Below are 21,155 nucleotides of genomic sequence, written 5' to 3'. Positions count from 1 at the left end.
CTAGAAAGTGGGATTTTTGAGTCAAGATAAATTCATATTTACATGTATAAGACACTGTGAAACCCTTTTTCTAAACTGGCTGTACCATATTGTATTTCTGTCTACAACATATGAGAGTTCAAATTGTTCTGCCACCTTGTCATCACTTGGTATTGTAAGGTTTTACTTAATTTAGGAATTCTAATAGGCATAAAGTAGTATCCCATTATATGTTAACCTCTACTTTCCTAATGACTAATATGCATCTTTTTACTCACTTTTTTGCCATACGTATATTGTGATACTACCCCCATGTTTTTTTTTCAGTTGGGCTGTTTATTTTGTTGTTATTGAATTTTAAAAATTCTTCATATATTTCATGTATAAGCCCTTTGTAAGATACATGATTTGCAAATACTCCCTCTCAGGTTGTCACTTGGCTTTTCATTCTGTTAACAGTATCTGTAAGAGCAAAAGTGTTTAATTTTGATGAAGTTCAATGTATCCATTTTTAAAATGGATCGTGCTTTTGGTGTTTGTTTGGCATTTAATAAATCTCTTTGGATTCATTAATATTGTTAAAATGACCAAACTACCTAAACTGACCTACAGATTCAGTGTAATAACTCAAAATTCCAATGGTATTTTTCACAGAAAAGATTCATAGTAGCCAAAGCAATCTTGAGAAAGAAAGCTAAGCTGGCAGCATCATGCTTCATGATTTCAAACTATATTATAAAGCTCTCGTAAACAAAAGCTCTCATAAACAGTATGGTATTGCTATGGAAAAAAAAAGATGCGTAGATCAATGGAACAGAACACAGAGCCCAGAAACAAACCCACACATATGAGGTCAACTAATATTTGACAGAGAAGCCAAGAACACACAATGGAAAAAGGATAGTCTCTTCAATAAAGGGTATGGGAAAACTCAATAACAACATGCAGAAAATGAAATTAGATTCTTATCTCCCACCACATATAAAAAATCAACTCAAAATGGACTAATTATTTAAATGTATGACCTGAAACTGTAAAAGTACTAAAAGGAAATAGAGAAAAAGCTTTTCGACATTGGTTTGACAGCAGTTTCTTTTGCCATGACACCAAAAGCAAAGGTAACAAAAGCAAAACTAGACAAATGAGACTGCACCAAACTAAAAAAGTTTTGCACAGCCAAAGAAACAATCAACAAAATGAAAGACCATCTATAAAATGGGAGAAAATATTTGCAAACCATATATCTGGTGACTTAATATCCAAAAAAGGAAGAGGAAAACTAATACAACTCAATAGCAAAATAATTTTAATCCACTTGAAAAATGGTTAAAGAGACATTTTCCCAATGAGTAGACAAATGGCCAACATGAACATGAAAAAGTTGCTCAGTCATCAGGGAAATGCAAATCAAAACTGCAGAGATCTGACACCTCACAAACATTAGAATGGCTATTCCCAAAAGACAAAAGATAAGTCTTGGCAAGATGTAGAGAAAAGGGAATTCTTGTACACTGTTGGTGAACATGTAAATTGGTACAGCCATTATGGAAAACAGGATAGAGGTTACTCAAAAATTAAAAATAGAAATACTACATGATACCGAGTTTCAAATTTTGAAAATTGATCATTGAGCCATCCAAATTTATTGTTAAGATGAGTAAATAAGAACACTTGGTTTAGTGGGCTTTTATTTATATGTCAAACTAGCTGTTGCCTGTAAGATTAATTAATAAACATAACATCAAAAACCCTAAATTCTTCTTAATAATAAGTGCCAAAACACTTGGAAGTTTTTCTTTTTATTTCTTCTTTTTTAAGATTTTATTTATTTTCAGAGACAGGAGGTTGATATCTAAAGGTTGATGAACAATACAGATTGTTAATATTTTGGCAGGGTAAATGAATAGTGCTTGAAATTTATATTTTCTATAGAATAGAAGGTGAAATGGAAAATATAACTAACTTTTTGTCTCATTCTAAGATAAGTTACACCTCAGTACTCATGTTGGACAGTATTTGGCCTGGCTTTTGCACTTTTCTCTCGATCTCTCTGTATAAACATAAATATATGTATATATTTTTACCCTATAGGTCCCTCAAGACCCACTGAAGTTTTATAAGAAGATTTACTATTGCCATAGTTGCCAGCTCTATTTGCCTTCTACAGAGTTTGCTATATCATCCACCTCACACCGCATAAACAGGTGTCGTAAGTGCATTAGCCTTGACAATGAGTCTCAACAACGAGAATCATTCTTGAAGTACAAATGTTTACTTCAGCGGCTCTACTCTTCAGAAGCTGAGTATGAAGATGATTCTAAAATTGCTTTCCTGATGCAGGTATAGTCACTAAGAGTTGCCAGTCATGGATGAAATTCTTTCGCTGATTTCCTGCTTTCCCACCCGCACTTTTTAAGCTGATGGATTTCCCTCCCTATGCTTATACTTTGTGAAGCTCGCTATTCTGGCACTTCTAAGTTTGTATGTGCACACTTCTTGATAAAAAGTTGTTTCAAGGGTTTTAGCAAATATGGTTTAAATAAAATAGTTTAAGGCATTTATTCTATTCCCTCTTCCCTCTTTTTCATTAAAACAAGAAAGCCTTTTAAATAATACTAAGCAAACTGCTTATTTTTAATTAAATTTCAATTTCCTCATTTGTAAAATAAAATTGAAATGGCATACAGTAACCCTGAGGATAAAACGATAGTTACTAATGCATTCTGAAAAGTACTTAATACCATATCAATAAATGTAACGTAAAATTAGCATTTTGGAAGACATATATACAGCTTACTCTGGGCCAAGGAAGTGGTCATGAATGCGAGAACTGATAACATAATTTGGTGAAAAATAAGGAGTAATGTGGCACTGAAAACCTCACCAATAGTATTTCTCTTTTAAAAATATACTCAGTATAATGTAATTATTTCCTTAAGTAATATAATAATCTTAAAGAAATTTTATGTTTATGAGAAAACATTTTTCAAACTTATTTTGACATGCAGCTGCAAGATATTCAGTACCTGATTGAGAACATCTGGGTGTCCCAGTCAGCACTCAGTGCCTGGAATGACCTCAATGACCTGGTCATGGTCAGGTGGGACAAGTCCGTCGAGTGGTCCCCCTGGAACTGCATTCTTCTCACCAAGGATGAAGGTGTTGCTCATCTCAAGCTAACAAGTATTGAAGAGGTAAGAAAGTTGAACTTTTGGGGGGAAATTAACTCAATCTTTGGAATTATTAGAGATAAATTGACTGCCTTTTAATACACTCCATACATAATTTAAATACTTCCATTGGATTAAGAAACAGAGAACCCATGCATAACAGTAACAAAATATGTGGATGGTGTGAATGGCAGAGATTAACATTAAAAGGAAGCCAAGGCACATAAAAGGTGAGGATAAAAGATCTGAAGGTCTGTACAAGTACCCAAACATGATACTACTCCCTTCTAATAGTAGCAAGTTTAGGCATGTTACTTCTACAGTAAGTTCTACAAGGGCAGAGATTTTGTTAGGCTATGTCTATAGCTCTAACACCTACAGCAGTGCCTGTCATAGATTAGGGGTTTAATAAGTATTTGTTGAATGAATAAATGAATATTACCACTAGATAGGTATTGTGGAACTAAATCTGTTTTGACAAATCATCAGTCTGCCTAAAAACACACTAAATCCTCAAATACATTTTGTTCATAATTTTGTACTCTAAATGGCAATCAGACTCACGGGGTGTAGTTTTGTGGTTCCATTTTCTTTGCTTCCAACTAACTAGGAGTGGGGAAAGCACTTTAAAAAATAAATATTATTTAATTTCCGTAATTCACAAAATGTAATCTCTAAAGCACTTCGATGAATGGAATTGAGGAATCCTTGATGAGTTTGAAGATCTCCATGGACACTAAGCAAGCCTAGAGTTCTTACTGCTAGTTCTGATTCTCTGCCTTCTCTTGATTAAATTGATGTATTTAATTTCACGTAAGATGTCAGCTAACAGAAAACACAGAAATGACTTCAAATATAAGTTATTTTGAATAGTGCTATTCACTGCCTGTGTTTTTATTAGGGAGAAGGAAGGGGTAAAGAGGAGAAACTAGTTAAATTTTTAGCTTTTGAATAATTTCCCAGTAGAAGCCAGGCTAAGAAAAATTTTACTTCAGGTATTGAAAGAAAGAGCAGTGAGAAACTGAAGCTGTGCTACATACATTGTATTTAGTAAACTCAGCCCCCTCATAAATATTTAATCACCGCAAGCACGGCCAATGCTGCAGAGTCATTTTGTCCAGCACCCACCACGGGACCGGACCGAGGTTCGTTCCCCCAGCTGACATTCTACTGATTCTTCAATTAATCCACACAGCGCCCTGTGTGGGTTTAATTAAATTACTGCTGTATCAAATTAAATGTTCTATCCACATTAAGGATGCTAAGCTTATTGAATTTCTGTAAAATAGCTAAGCTTCTCAGCCAGGCAAACTAAAAAAAAATTGCCTTCTTTAGGGTTTGGGGCTGGTGTAATCTTTTAAGTATTAATGTTTAACCTAGTTAAAGAATCATTTTGTCTTGCAGCAAGTTAAAGCATTTTGAGAATTTCCTTAATTCACAGATATTTGCTTTCTCAGGAAATAAAAAAACACTCAGAAGTTAAAATAATCTTGACTCTCTGTAATCATGACACAGTTGTAGGAAAAGCATGGAAAAAGACTTGTGTCCTCTGAACCATAAACGAGGCAGATGGATTTCTCATAGTGCACACAGTGGCCAAAGTAGGAACCATAGTGGGTTTAAAGCCAGGATACCTGACCCAGTATCCCCCATTCCTGTCACTAACGATATGAACAACCTTAAGACCTACTGTCTTTGCTTCATCTGTTTGCATAAAGGTCACCTGAAAACAGGGAATTAGTACAAAGAATCAGAGTGCCCTGATTTTGAATTCTGGCTTTATCACTCATGAGCAGGGAGAAGTTGGGCAAGCTTGTTAATGTCTTGCTGCTCTGGTTTTCTCATCAATAAAAAGAGAATAACAGAAAAAGTGGGTGATAGATATTGGCTATCTTTTTATATTGTTCTTTAAGAGTTGCTTATTATTCCTTTAATTATATGAACCATAATACACTTACAACATCTTTAAGAATTACTTTTGGGCTCGATAAAGGCACTTTGAAAGCCTATAAAGTCCTATGTATGTATAATTTAATACTGTATAATGAAAATGTAATAATTTTTCTTGAATAAGTATGGGCAAAGAAGTGATGCAATAAAGTCAGATTAGGACAAAGAATGACTATTTCAACCTGTTAAATTTATCTGTGAAGAAGAAAATTTAAAATAAGTCCAGGATACTCCTATCTAGTACTTCCTGCGAGAATATTATATTTTTCAGCTTCTTTTCTCCAGGGCTTTCTTTACTGTTGATTGAAAGTATGGAGGGATCTTCAGTGAGAGGATGTCTTACTCTCAGAAAACAAATTTTAGGAGCAGGTACAGGTGGTATCTATCATTTGGTTGAAAAGAAGGGTCAGTTAATAAAGAGAATAGGTGGTATTGTTACAGAACAGACAGGGGGGCAATTATTGGCCCACGCAGGGACACCAAAAACTGTTACAGAACACACCCGCACACAGGGCCAAGGGAGGTGGTGCTGTACTATTACGGAAAGAACCCCCCCAGATTCTTTCGTTATGTCCACCGCCTTATAGGAAAGACGTCTCTCAGTGCCAGGGATTTGTGAAAAGGAAAGGAAATGTTTATTTAATGCTATACAGACTTAAAGTAGTGACCTAATGTCTTCATTAAAATATCAAAGTCCTTTAGGATACCCACAGCCGCCCACAGTGTTTCCTTCTCCCCCTGCCCTAATCGGGGTACCATAACTTCGGAAAAGAAGCAAACGTCCGTGTTTTAGGCCACTGGCACCATCAGCTGTGTCGCTGTCCAGGCAGGATCTCCAATTAATCCAAAGCCATGTGGTACCTTCTCATGGTCTACTGGCAAGAGTTCTTTCACCCTTCCTCCAGGCAAAGTCTCTCCTGCTTCCCAGGCAATGTGGCCAAAGGGAGCACCCCAAAGCCACATGGTCCTCTTCTACCAGAGCTGCAGGGGTCTTCACTCTGGCAAAACCAGAGTGAATCTCTGCAAAGCTGTGGGGAGGCAGGTGTTGCCACTCTGCCAAAGCTGAGTGGCGGTTCTCTGCTAAAGCTGTACAGTGATTCTCTCTCACAGGGCTACAGGAGTCTCCACTCTGGCAAAGCTGCGTGGTTCTCTCTGCACTGCCACAGCCACGTGGTCATCTCTCCTTAATGGCTGCCAAGTCTGGGTTTAAATCCCCATGCCAGTCCTGCTCTGCAGCCCCATTTCGGACTCCTCCCACAGTTGGCTACACTTGCCAGCACTCCCATTTCCTTCCAGCTTTACTGTGCTGCCATTGTGAGTCTCGGCAGACATGGCCCTGTGTCATGGAGCCAGTTATCCCCAAGCTCCCACACAGGCGCTGTAACTCAGGGGACCTGCCCCCCAGTTACATCTTGGGTGGAAGTCCCTCCCTTCTCCCTGGCTCAAAGCAGGGCCACAGCTGTTTAGCATATCTGTGAAACCAGTTAAAGGTTGTAGATATGTTAAATGACCATGCCAGAGGTTAGGTGCAAGGCTGTTGCTGTACAAAACAGCCCTCAATGGCCCTTCTCCATGTGTCCCATCCCCCAGCTCAGACTAGGGGCGAGGGGTGAGGACAACATATATATATTTTTCCCTAGTATTTCCTGGAAACCTTGAGTTCTGGACCCCATTCCAAATCCCTTTTTGGAGCCTCCCCCCTCTTGGCTGCACCCTGTAACAGTATTTATTAATTCAATCAGAATTTAGTTTTGAATGTTCCACATTCTGTGCTAAGTGCTTGGAGAAAAACAATTCTTCCTTGTTTGAGTTGCACAAATTCAGCTGCCAATAATGAACTAAGAAGTTTATAATGACTTAATCAAATGGGGGATTCGTTTCCTTATGTAACAGGAAGTGCGGGGGTTGGCAGTCTGGGGCTGGTTTGGTGGCTCTGCAGCGCTCTCACCACCCCAGGTCCTCGCCCTTTCCCCGCAGCCACATTTAACCTCTGCTTTCGTTTTCATGCTTGCAGACTCTGAGAGATAAGATAGCTACTTTATCTCCTGCATTATATCCAGCTCACAGGTATGACAAAAGCCTAAATGTGCTGGACAAATGAATCTTTTCTCTCTCAGCAAGCTTTCCTGTAAGCACTATCTAATGACTTTTAATTATATGTGTATGTATAAAGGCCAGAAACTTGTCATATGACCACCTGTAGCAAGAATAAATGCTAGGAAAGCTCAGCCTGATGTCACAAAAAGCAAAATCAGGCCTCTAAATATAAATGGAAGAGAGAATACCTTGGGGTTGGCAACTAGTAGTCTACTACTCTCATTAGAAAACAGATTGTTGCCCTGGCTGGCATAGCTCAGTGGATTGAGTGCGGACCGAGAACCAAAGTGTCGTAGGTTTGATTCCCAGTCAGGGCACATGCCTGGGTTGCAGGCCACGGCCCCCAGCAACCGCACATTGATGTTTCTCTCTCTCTCTTTCTCCCTCCCTTCCTTCTCTAAAGATAAATAAATAAAATCTTTTTTTTCTTCTTTCTTTTATTTCTTTAATTTTATTTTAATCATTGTTCAAGTACAGTTTTTCTCCCTTTTACTCCCATTCCAGCCCACCCACCCAACCCTCCCCACTTTCCTCCCATTACCACCCTCCCCCTAGCTTTTGTCCATGTGTCCTTTAAATTTGTTCCTGTAAACCCTTCTCATTGTCCCCTGAAATTCTCTTCTCTCCCCTGTGGTCACTGTCAGTCTGTCCCCTATTTTAGTGTCTTTGGTTATATTTTGCTTGTTTCTTTGTTTTGTTGTTTAGGTTCCTGTTAAAGGTGAGATCATATGGTATTTGTCTTTCACTGCCTGGCTTGTTTCGCTTAGCATAAATAAATAAAATCTTTAAAAAAAAAAAAGGAAAAAGAAAACAGATTATCTTATAGTCATGTGGCCAGGCTACATAACAGAGAAAGTTCAAAGTGCTGTTTTAGCTGTGGGAAGACAAGAAACCTAACAATTGAGAACAAATAAAAGTAGAAAGGCACAAAGACTTGATAGGGCAGGAACTTTGCTTTCTGTTGGGAAGCCAGAAGAGAAAGAATGCAAGGATTCATAAGGTGGGAACCTGAGGCAGTTAAAGGGGTGAGTGAAGAAAAGTTTGCATTGTCACGACACCAATGTGATCCTTCTTTTGAACTCTGGAGATATGGGAAGGACCAAGTTCGGAAAATAAATTCAAGTTGGTAATTGTATCAAGGTTGAAAGAGACTCTAGAGAACCAAGGTGACACAAGTGCATTCATTCAAAAATATCCTCTAACTATTTACCTTATGGTGCCAAGAGACACAGCTATGAAAGACCTAGTTTGAGCCTTCAAGTTTTCTTTATCATGAAAGAGACGCTCAAGAATATAGTGAATTTCAAGGCAGAATAACCTAAACATTACAATTAAAATACATAGAAGTGTTTGCAAGTACGGAGGCAGGAGGGTTTAGTGTGGAGTCAGACGTCAGAGGAGAATCAGGGAAGTTGCAGGTTAAAGCGCCACAGGAGCTGAGCCCTGAGAAATGATAGACCAAGTGGGGAAAGTGTATTCTGGGCTGAAAGAACTAATAAGCAAAGGCACTGAGGCATGAACATGTTTTACTTGGCAAAATATATCTGACATGTAATAGAATTTGATTTTCTTTTCTTTTCAGGGATACAGACCCTCGTTTATTCACAAGATCAAGCACAAACATTTCCTGGCTAAGAACTATTTTTCTCAAATCCCAGTCCTGGCTTCCTTTTTACTTGAGGATCCTGAAGTAGAAGAGATCAGAAAGAAACATCACCCAGAAACAACAGTCAGGGTCATAGAATCCCCGAAGCCTGCTCCTTAGAAGACCCAGGAGTATTGGTTTGATGATCAGTGTTTTTGTCCACTGCTAATCGAATAATACGGAGGTCACACAATATAGAAATAGAATTTTTCAAGTTGATTTTAATTGATTTTAGTAGTATCATAAGCTATATAAAGAGAAAACATCTCTATATAAATGCTTTATTGTGGAACAATTAATGTTAAATTGAAATATGATTTTGCTACTAAAATCAATACTTTGAAGAGAACATTTGACATATTTTCACATTAAAATTTTAAAAATTTTCAGGTACATTATAGTTAAAATTAATAGAGTTAGTTAATTCTAGGGTTAATGTTCAACCCAAGAATTTATTTTAGATAATATGTAGTTACAGAAGGACAGTCAGTGTATAGGTGGGTGGGAGGAAGCATTCTAGAATTACCCTTTCTGTAAACCTTTACAGGTAACATGAAAGACACTATGTTTTAGTGTAGGGATTTGAATTTTCACTTTTTATCTTCCACTTTCACCGTCCATCCATCTCTAAATCTCAAGAAAACAGCCGAAACGATTTATAAACAAACAAGCAAAAGCTACATTCCATGCTGGAAAACAGGGTAAAGAGATGAACTATCTTTTATTCTATGGGAGAAAAACCCCTAGTGGGCCAATAATGAAAACTCTGTAGGAGGAATAAACTTGATTAAGGAACTAGAATAATCCCTTTCTCCAATAAACGGAAAGAATAACCTTGACCACATGCATGCCAAGGTCACTGTAGGTCTACAATGATGAACAAGGGTTTATGAGTCAGTCTTAACAGGAGATAGATACACACTCAGCATTTACAAAGGAACTGATAAAGTGTGGGCAGTGTGTAGGGAAACTATGGTGTAGTGCAGGAACCCAGGGCCGGTGTGAGATGCAGTGTGTCTGCTCCTTGTCTGGAATGAACCTGGGGAGGGAGAGTTCAGGAAACCCAGAAAGAGCATGTGAAGAAGATAACCGAGCAGACCAGAGACCAGCCCTAGGGTGACCTCATGAACTAGAGAAATAAATACTCTGATCTCACACCTCTCCCTTCTTCCAGTCTCCTCTTGAGTTTTCCAATGATGGAACCCCACCTCCTCCCAAAAGCAGAAGAAATAGAAGTCTGCTGACATAATTTACATAGCTTCAGGACAAAGAGCAGAGTGGAAAATGGGGAGAGTGGATCTGGATGGCTAAGTAGAAGTTATCAAGCTAGAGAGAAAAAAGGAAATCTAATTCAAGTAGCAATATTTCACACACTGCAACATAATTATATAAATGTATATCTAAGGTTAACAGCAAGGAGGTACATATAAGAGAAAAACAATATTAAAAATATATCACAGTGCATAATTTTAAACAGGTTAAAATTCTCTAGTAAAGGATAGTTAGCCTCATCATGTATCAAAAAGGTGAGACATGCTGTGTACCAGATATACACCCCAAATAAAATGACTTGTGAAGGTTAAAAATTGCCACTCATGCAGATAGACAACAACAAACGGCGGCAATAATATCAAGGATGAAATTGGGAAGATGAATCACACAGCAGAGGGTTATTTATCTTAGTAAATTATAATTCACAATAAAAATGAATAATTAATGTCTGTTAGATACAAAAGTCAGCTGAGAATTTTCCATAGGCTTTGCATGTTTCTGCATGAATTTTTGAGCTGAAGCATTATATCTTGTGCGACTCACTTTCAAGGGTGTCTGTAAAGCAGTCTTGGAAGGCATACTGTGTATGGTTCACTATGAAAGACTCAGAATAGCTAAGCCCAGGACTCCTACCTGGTAATGCAACTCACTGGGTGTGCATGTGTCACCTGGACTTTGTGTCACCTGGACTTTGTGTCACCTGAAGGAATTAGAACTAAATGCTGATATTCTGTCTGCTGCTATTTCTGTGAACAATAAATTGTGCTTTATCTCTGACCCAGGAGCCTCCTGTCTTCTATCGTCTATGAAATTGTAGCAGGTGAACTCATTAGCCTGCAATTAGGATAGCATCCCCGACCCTTCACAGTTCTCAGCACAGATAACCTCATAAATAAAAAAGGAGCTAAGAGGTAGTAAATGCCATTTCTAATGTCTTTCCAAGAACACTGGGTGCTCGATTACAATTTTCCACCCTCTTGAAGTGAAGCATGCTTTGCCCAACTTAATGCAAGCCAACTTTGTCACTTTAGAGCACTGAAGGAACAAATAATTCTAATGCTATAGATATAAGGAATAGAAAAAGAGTGAATACTCCGCAGATCAGAAGGCCAGCATATCCTTGATAAAAAAAAGTTGGCAAAGATAGTACAAGAAAATGATGTCATTTTCATAATGAATATGGATGCAAAAACCCTGAACAAAAATATTAGCATACCAAATTAAAAAAAAAGGTAAAACAAATGGCTCTGGCTAATGGTCTTCAGTTGCCTCTTCAGATCTAGCTCCCTGCCTCCCCCTCTCTCTGCTCTCTGACCGATCCTTATGCACTGTGTCAAGGAGGACACACCGTCCTCCAGCTGCGTGGGTCAGTGGGAAACCAGCAGGAGATCTGAGGTCTGAAGGGAAGGCAACGATCACAGCATCTTCCCTTGGCTTCTCCCATCTGATTGTTGGTCTGTTGTCAGTGACTGCCATCATCTGCCCACGACACCTCTGTGGGTGGGTTGTCACTACAGCTCTGAGTTCTGGGACTCATTCCTCCTTGTTACTTCTTCAGCTTATGGGTGATAATGTCTTTCCTTAAACAGTGACCTCTCCTCATAAATAGTCTTTTTGCTAAATACGTCTCAAATTAACTAGTGTGAGTGTGTCATTGGGTTCCCACTGGGCCCTGGCCTCAGCAAATGGACTTTAAAATGGAATCCTAGGCTGAACGGCTCATATATTTGAAGAGCATATCAATAACCTCCTTGTCAGGGGACATGGGACACTGAATGTAGGCAGCACGTGGCAGCATCATGATTACTCAGGTACCCCAAGCAGGGGCACAGAGTGGGCTGCACAGGGAGGATGAGCATAGGGAGACCAAGCGGCTGAGCAGTTAGTTGCCTTGAGGACAAATGTGGCACAGGATGGTATTTCTTTTTTTTTTTAAGCTTTTTTAAAATTTTTTTTAAGATTTTATTTATTTATTTTTAGAGAGGGAAGGGAGGGAGAAAGAGAGAGAGAGACAGAGACATGAATGTGTGGTTGCTGGGGGTCATGGCCTGCAACCTAGGCATGTACCCTGACTGGGAATCGAACCTGCGATGCCTGGTTTGCAGCCCGCACTCAATCCACTGAGCTACGCCAGCCAGGGCAGGATGGTATTTCTTACCCTAGAAACTGTTCATAAAGTAGAGAATAAACTGAAGGCTCTGAATGATCAACACAAGGCCCAGACAGAAATTTAAAAAGCCTTTATGATGACTCTAAAGAAAGTACTTATCTCCTGTATATACAGGACAGAGGTGACTCAGAATTAAGTCTGGAACCTGATTTGGAAGTAAAAAATGCAACCAGAGATAGATACAATAACTATTAAGACACAAGTCTCCTAATTTGGGAGACCAGGTAAAAAGTCTTTATTTGTATGAGGGATAATTTACCTTGTTAGGTAGAACTGTAGGAAGTTCACATATGGAGACATGGTTGCATAGAGGAGCTGAGTAGCCAGAGAGGTCAGCTCTGCCAGGTCTCAGCTTGTTGCCTGTCAGCTCTACATCCGTCTTTGCCCTACTTGTGATGCTGAAGCTGGATTCGCACACATTTCTCCTTTGCCACCTGGCACCATGTTAGGTATTTTCACTGGAGGTGGCTGGAGATATGATGCAGTGAGGGACTTAGTTTTCTGGTTCTTGTGTGCTTTTTCATGCTTATGCCTGTAGTGTGTAGTGGAGAGCAGTGAGCAGAACACCCAGCGGTACTAACCCTCCAGCCAGTTTTGCCAGCACCTCTGTGGGCAGCTAGAACATCCAGTGAATATTGTCCAAACCCCAGGGGCAGCTTCTCAGTGAATCTTGCCTGACACTTGGTGGGCAACCAGCTGCTTGCCAAATCAGGCTTGCAGCACCATAGCAAACTTCCCTGCCATGTCTACACCCTCTTAAACAAAGTCTGACTCTCGGCTTCATCTTGAACATCCATCCAAATTCTTTTCTCCCTTAGGTGATCTGCCTCCACATTAGAGGAAGTGACTGCTCCCTACATCTGCAGCTCCTAAATTCTTCAGGCAGTTCTCTTAGTAGTAATCCCTTGTTATCAGACAAGAATTCTTTATATTAAAATTTCCCTGTTGGAATTAGAGTGCTGTTTTTGTCTGCCGACTGGACCTTGACTGACACAGTAAGGAATGTTCAGATTCTCTCTCTAAAGTAAGACACTATTTGCTGCACATTGTATCTAATGCACCATAAATAGACACAATGCTGAATGGGCCTCTGAGATTCCAGAGACAACGTATACCACATTTAGGCATGCTGATCTGACCCATTGTTTGAGTAAATCTTAAAGCTGCCGGGTTTTGAACAAATAGGTTACAGGATGGTGGCAGAGTGGGAGGATCTTTCTCACACCTCCCAGAACCAAACTGGAAATAACAATAAAGAGGGGAACAGCCACCCCAAATAACCAATTGAAGATTACCTGAAGAGGAGGACACTTTTAACCATGGATGGGCAGAAACCACCTAGAGACTAGTAGGAAGGGCAGGACATGAAAGGGGCTGGCCCTGCCCCTACAGGGGAGGCCAAAGTTACGGCATGGCTGTGGGGGCTTCCTCCTGAGAGGAGTGAAGCCTGGACCCCAGAACAGACTGGAGTCACTCAGGCAGGTCTGGAGTGGGAGGCACTGAGGAGAGATGGGGAGTGGCTGCTGCGATTCCTCTGCCAGGACATCCCCCACCTCCCATTCGAAGCAGCCATTTTTCGTGAGAAGAGCAAGCCCCTTCCAGGGGAAAAACAATTACCCCACCCTGTGGGATACCACTTGCCCCACCCTGCATCTTAACTCCTGCTGAGAAGACAGCAACATAGGCAGACTCAGGGGTGTTGGAGACTGGCTTTAGGGCATAGCCATTCCATACACCTTCCCGGGAAGTGACTGGTGCTTATCCCTCATGGGAGAGCCATAGAAATGCCCTCCTGGTTTCTGGTAGACCTGAACTCTGGGCTTTGGAGGCCCTACTCACTTGCCTACTAAGGACTCTGCCCTACTGAATTTAGGAAAATAATCCAGGGTGGACACAGGTGTGTGGCTCCAGGGTGGGAAACACACCATCTTCCTTAAAGTCTGAATGGCACCTCCCCTTCAGGGATTATCCAGAGGGTCCCGTGCTCCCAATTCTGCCGGAAACCTCAGAAACAGCTGGGTGATTAGACTAAGACTGACAGCACTCTGGCAGGCAGAGGCAAGCAGAGGCAGGTCCTGCAGTGTCTTGGGACAAAAGATTTACACAGATGAAAGTCAAGGGATGGCAAAAAATATCCCACGCAAATGAAGATGAAGAAAAAGCAGGGGTAGCAATACTTTTATCTAACAAAGTACACTTCATAACAAAGGGCATAAAAAGAGACAAAGAAGGTCACTATATAATACTAAAGAAATTGATCCAACAAGAGGATACAACCCTTATAAACATATATGCACCCAATATAAGAGCACCTAAATATATAAAGAAAACTTTGTTGAATTTTAAGGTAGACATTGACAGCAATAAAGTCACTGAAGGGAATTTTAACACCCCACTCTCACAAATGAATAGATCTTGCAGACAAAAAAAGTCAACAAGAAAACAATGACATTAAATGAGACACTAGATCAAATGGATTTAATTGCTATTCATACATCATTTCCTCCCAAAGCATCAGAATACACATTTTTCTCAAGTGCACATTAATCAACATGGATCATTCTGAGAAACAGATTACAAAGTAGGACAAAAAATAACTCTTTTTAAAATATATTTTTAAAAGATTTTATTTATTTTATTTTTTAGATAGAGAAGGGAGGGAGAAAGAGAGAGAGAGAGAGAAACATCAATGTGTGGTTGCTGGGGGCCGTGGCCTGCAACCCAGGCATGTGCCCTGACTGGGAATCAAACCTGCGACATTTTGGTTCGCAGCCCATGCTCAATCCACTGAACTATGCCAGCCAGGGCTTAAAAAATAAAAGTCTTAACGAATTCAAGAAAATTGAAATTCTATGAAGCATTTTCTCAGATTACAATGGCATAAAAATAGAAATCAACCACAGTATAAAAAAATCCTCAAAATCATTCAAATACATGGAGATTGAATTATGTGTTATTAAATAATGAATGAGTCATCAATGAGATGAAGGAAGAAATTAAAAACTACCTGGAAACAAATGAAAATGAATACACAACAACCCAAAACTTTTGAGTCACGATTAAAGAAGTCCTGAGAGGGAAGTTCACAGCACTATAGGCCTACCTCAAGAACATGGAAATAAACAACCTAACCCTATACCTAGAAGAACTAGAAAACAATAACAGACAAAGCCTAAAGTGAGTAGAAAAAAGGAAGTAATCAAGATCAGAGCAGAAATAAATGACCCAGAGACTAAACAACAACAACGACAACAGCAACAACAAATTCTAAAGATCAATGATTCCAGGAGCTGATGCTTTGAAAAGATAAACAAAATTGACAAACATTTAACTAAATTCATCAAGATAAAAGAGAGGACCCAAACAAATAAAACCAGAAAAGAGAGAGAAGTATTAACTGATACCATAGAAATACAAAGGATTGTAAGAAAATACTATGAACAACCATATACCAGGAAATTGGACAGCCTAGGAAAAAATGGATAAATTCCTAGAAATATACAATCCTTGACAACTGAATCAGGAGGATTCAGAAAACATGAATAGAATGATAAAAATAATGAAATTAAAGCAGTAATCAATGCCCCCTCCTCAGCAATCAAAAGTCCTAAACAAGATGGCTTCACAAGTAAATTTTACCGATCATTCAAAGAACTAACACCTGTCCTTCTCAAACTATTCTAGAAAATTCAAGAAGAGGGAAGACTTCCAAGGTCTTCTTATGAGGCCAGTATTATCCTAAACCATAACCAGGTAAAGACACAACAAAGAAAGAAAATCATAGGCCAATATTCCTGATGAACATAAAGGCTAAAATCCTCAACAAAATATTAGCAAACCAAAACAGCAATGCATCAAAAAGTTCATACACCATGATCAAGTGGGATTTATTCCAGGAATGTAAGGATGGTACAATATTTGAAAATTAATAAATGTGATATATTGCATAAATAATATGAGAGATAAAATTCACATGATCATATCATAGATGGAGAAAAAGCATTTAATAAAATCTAGCACCCATTTATGATAAAAACACTCACCAAAGTCAGAATAAAGGGAGCATACCTCAATATAATGAAGGCCATATATGAAAAATCTGCCAACATCATACTCAGTGGACAAAAGCTAAAAGTGTTTTCCTTAAGAGCAGGAATAAGACAGAGTTGCCCACTTTTATTCAACATAATACTGGAAGTCCTAGCCATAGTGATCAGATAAGGAGAAATAAAATCCATTTAAATTTGATGGGAAGAAGTAAAACTACCATTATTCACAGATGACATGATATTGTACATATTGTAGAAAACCTTATAGGCTGTACCAAAATGCTACTAGACCTAATAAATGAATTCAGCAAAGTATCAGGATACAAAATCAAAACTCAGAAATCAATGGCATTTCTATGTACCAATAATTAACTATCAGAAGAGAAACGAAGAAAACAATTCAATTTGCTATTGCAACAACAACAAAAAATAAGGTACCTAGGAATATATTTAACCAAGGAGGCAAGAGACCTGTACTTGGAAAACCACAGAGCAGTGAAAGAAGAAATTAAGGAAGATACAAGTAAGTGGAGCATACACTGTGTTCATGGATCAGAAGAACTAACTCCATTAAAATGTCCATACTACCCAAAGCAATCTATAGATTCAATGCAATTCCTATAGGATACCAATAGCATATTTCACTGATCTAGAACAAATATTCCAAAAATTTATATGGAACCAAAAAGACACTGAATAGCTTCAACAATCTTGAGAAAGAAGAACAAAGTTGGAGGGGATCACAACACCTGATATCAAACTCTACTACAAGTCCACTGTAATTGAAACAGTCTGGTACTAGCAATAAGAACAGACACATAGATCAGTGGAACAGAACAGAGAGCCCAGAAATAAACCCATATCTTTATGCTCAATTAATATTTGACAAAGGAGACAAGAGCATGCAATGAGGTAAAGACATTCTGTTGAATAAATGGTGATGGGAGAGCTGCACCGGTACATGCAAAAAATAAAGCTAGTCCACCCACTTACACCACACACCAGAAAAACTAAAAATGGATAAAAAACTTAAATATAAGTTGTGGTTCCAATAAAATCCTAAAGGAAAACATAGGTATAAAATTTCAGATATCTCTCATGTAACAATATTTTTTACCAATATATCTCCTAAGGTAAGGGAAAAATAAACAAATGGGAATACATCAAATTAAAAAGCGTCTGCACAACTAAAGGAAACATTATCAAAATGAAAAGGGAATTGACTGCACAGGAGAACATATTTGCCAATGATGCTTCAGACAAAGGTTTGATATCCAAAATATATAAAGAACTTACATGCTTCAACACCAGGAAAACAAACAATCCAATTTAAAAATCAGCAAAGAACCTGAATACACACTTCTCCAAGGAGGACATATAGGTGGCCCATAGACATATGAAAAATGCTCAACATCACCAGCTATCAGGGAGATGCAAATTAAAACCACAATAAGGTACCACTTCACACCTGCCAAAATGGCTATCACTTATCAATCAATAAGTGCTTGGGGGGGATGTGGAGAAAAGGGAAGCCTCGGGCACTGTTGGTGGGAATGAAGATGTGTGCAACCACTGTGGAAAACAGTATGGAATTTCCTCAAAAAGTTAAAAATTGAACTGCTTTTTTACCCAGTGACTCCAGTATTGGAAATATACCATAAGAATACCAAAATACCAGTTCAAAAGAATTTATGTTCCCTCATGTTCACAGCAGTATAATTTACAATAACTAAGATTTGGAAACAGCTTAAGTGCCATCAGTAGATGAGTGGATAAAAAAGATGTAGTATGGACTTCCGGCAAGATGGAGGAATAGGTGGACTCACCGTACTTCCTCGTACAACCAAGATTAGAAAACCAATAATTTACAACAATAATTTACTATCAGAATAACACCCAGATCCAGCAGAGGATTTATCTGAATGGAAGTCGGGCAGCCAAGAAGCTGAAGTAGACGCGTTCATCCGGACTGGTAAGGGAAGACGAGCCGGCGGGCGCGGGGCTGGCTTGGACCGGCGGCGCGTGGAGGTTGGGGGAAAGTTTGGCACAAAATCGGCGCGACAGCCATCCGGCGCGCAAGAAGGCAGCGGTGATCCCTGAGTACGCAAGCTGCGGCTGGCGGACGCAGAGGGGCAGCGATTGTGGACCAGGGCAGAACTCGCGGCACGGAAGCCCAGACAAGGGTCTGAGTCCAGGGGAACGGAACTACCGCCATTGTTTTCTCCCGCCCCGCCCCGCCCCCACATATAACGTCACAATCTAGCAACTGGGGTTCCCAGCCCCGGGGAACACCTAAGGCTCCGCGCCCCACCGTAACAAGAGCAACCAGACCGGAAAAAAAAAAGGAGAGACAGGGGAAAAAAAATATGTTTTCAACAGAGCAGATCAGTCCCCCAGGACTCATCCTTTTGAGCGACCAAGAATTAGCCAGTCTATCAGATGCGCAGTTCAAAACACTGGTGATCAGAAAGCTCACGGAACTGGTTGATTTTGGACAAAATTTAGATGAAAGAATGAAGATTACCATAAAACAGATGCAGGAAGACACGCGGAGGAGAGCCAATAGTGAAAGGAAGGAATATGAGTCTCAAAACAATACAGTGGACCAGAAGGAAGATAGAATCAACCAAGCAGGAAAGCATGATGAAATAAGAATTCAAAAAATTGAGGAAAAGATTAAGAGCATCCAAGACACCTTTAAACGTTCCAATATCCGAATTATAGGGGTAACAGAATCGGAAGGGGAAAAGCAACAGATTGAGCACGTATTTGAACAAATAATAAAGGAGAACTTCCCCAATATGGCAAAGGGAACAGTCTTCCAAGAAATCCAAGAAGCTCAGAGAACCCCAAAGAAGTTGGACCCCAGAAGAAACACACCAAGGCACATCATAATTACATTAGCCAAGGTAAAAACGAAGGAGAGAATCCTAGAAGCAGCAAGAGGTAAGGGGACAGTCACCTACAAAGGAGTTCCCATCAGACTGTCAGCTGATTTCTCCAAAGAGACCTTACAGGCAAGAAGGGGCTGCAAAGAAATATTCCAAGTCATGAAAGACAAGGACCTACATCCCAGATTGCTCTATCCAGCAAAGCTCTCATTTAGAATGGAAGGGCAGATAAAGTGCTTCTCAGATAAGGTCAAGTTAAAGGAGTTCATCATCACCAAGCCCTTATTTTATGAAATGCTAAGGGGACTTATCTAAGAAAAGAAGATAAAGAAAAGACATGTATAGTAAAAGGACAGCAAACTCACAAATATTAACAACCACGCCTAAAGCAAACCAAAAGAAACTAAGTAAACAATTAGAACAGGAACAGAATCACAGAAATGGAGGGCACATGGAGGGTTAGCAGCAGGGGGGTGGGAGGAGGAGAGAGGGGGAAAAGGTATAGAGAATAAGTAGCATAGAATGTAGGTTGAAAATAGATAGGGGGAGGGCAAGAATAGTATGGGAAATGTAGAAACTAAAGAACTCATAAGTATGACCACATGGACATGAACTAAAGGGGAAAATGTGGGTGGGAGGGGGGTACAGGGTGGAGGGGAGAGAAGGGGGAAAATGGGACAACTGTAATAGCATAATCAATAAAATATATTAAAAAAAAAGATGTAGTACATTTACACAATAGAATCCTAAGCAGCAGAAAAAAGAAGGAATTCCTACATTTTGTGACAGCAAGGATGGAACTGGAAACTATTATGCTAAGTGAAATAAGCCAGTCGGTGAAAGACAACTACCACACGGTCTCACTTTTAAGAGGAATCTAATGAACACAAAAAAACTAATGTGCAATATAGTACCAGAAGCACAGAATCATGGAAGAGACTGACAGCTGTAAGATAGGAGTGGGGACTGATTGAAAGAAGCTGAAAGGATTAGTCAAAGACCTTGTTTGAAGGACCCATGGACATGGACAATGATGTGGGAAGTGGGGTGATGGTCTGGGTGGAGGGTAGCAAAAGGGAAAGAAATGGGACAACTGTAATAGCACAAAGATATTTTAAAATAGAAAATTAAAATAGCCCTGGCTGGCATAGCTCAGTGGATTGAGCTCGGGCTGTGAACCAAAGTGTCGCAGGTTCGATTCCCAGTCAGAGTACATGCCTGGGTGCAGGCCATGACCCCCAGCAACCGCACATTGATGTTTCTCTCCCTCTCTCTCTCTCTCTCTCTCTCTCTCTCTCTCTCTCTCTCTCTCTCTCTCCTCCCTTCCCTCTCTAATAAAAATTTAAAAAAGAAATTAAAATAAAACTTGAATTTAGCCATGTTTAATCATCACTGATTCATATGACCTAGTGTGAAGATGAATATAAGGATGTAGGAAAAAACTGATTTTTTTTTCTTTTAATCCTCACCTGAGGACATTTTTTCATTGTTTTTAGAAAGAAAGGGAGAGAGAGAAGCATCAATGTGAGAAACATTGACCAGTGCCTTCTCATATATTCCTTGACCAGGGATTGAACCTGCATCCTGGGTATGTGCCCTCATTGGGAATTGAACCTGCGACTCTTCAGTCTAGGGGGCAAAGCTCCAACCAACTGAGCCACACTGGTCAGGGCAAAAGTAAACTAATCTTGAACAGAGTATGAAAGTTTTGCATAAGTCAGAAGTCTACATTTTTCTGACTCTACAACAAAGTAATATACTGGTGTTTGGTACTTCATGTCAGTTTTGGATTTGTGAATTGAATTAAGTACAAAACAAGTAATGAAAGGAGATTGGGTTATCCCCCTGGTGGGGTTTTTTTTTCTGCCTCATTCTCTAGCTTCTGTTTATCCTATGTATTTTCAAGGGTCAACCCAACTATATCTAATCTAT

General features: G+C 39.5%; 1 protein-coding gene across 3 annotated transcripts in view; it reads left to right on the top strand.

Moving 5' to 3' along the window:
* The window catches only part of IQUB (IQ motif and ubiquitin domain containing), an 85,983-nt gene extending 75,093 nt beyond the window's left edge, over positions 1–10,890 (top strand). For all 3 annotated transcript variants that reach the window (XM_036010860.1, XM_028525821.2, XM_036010859.1), the window contains 3 exons: positions 2,071–2,319; positions 2,988–3,173; positions 8,779–10,890. In XM_036010860.1, the coding sequence (XP_035866753.1) occupies positions 2,071–2,319; positions 2,988–3,173; positions 8,779–8,961 (618 nt within the window). In that variant the 3' untranslated portion in view covers positions 8,962–10,890. The remainder of the gene's footprint in view (positions 1–2,070; positions 2,320–2,987; positions 3,174–8,778) is intronic.
* The last annotated feature ends 10,265 nt before the right edge of the window (positions 10,891–21,155 follow it).

This window comes from Phyllostomus discolor, chromosome 10 (genome assembly GCF_004126475.2).
Source record: "Phyllostomus discolor isolate MPI-MPIP mPhyDis1 chromosome 10, mPhyDis1.pri.v3, whole genome shotgun sequence".
NCBI classification, from domain to species: domain Eukaryota; kingdom Metazoa; phylum Chordata; class Mammalia; order Chiroptera; family Phyllostomidae; genus Phyllostomus; species Phyllostomus discolor.
This window is presented reverse-complemented; position numbering and strand designations above follow the sequence as displayed.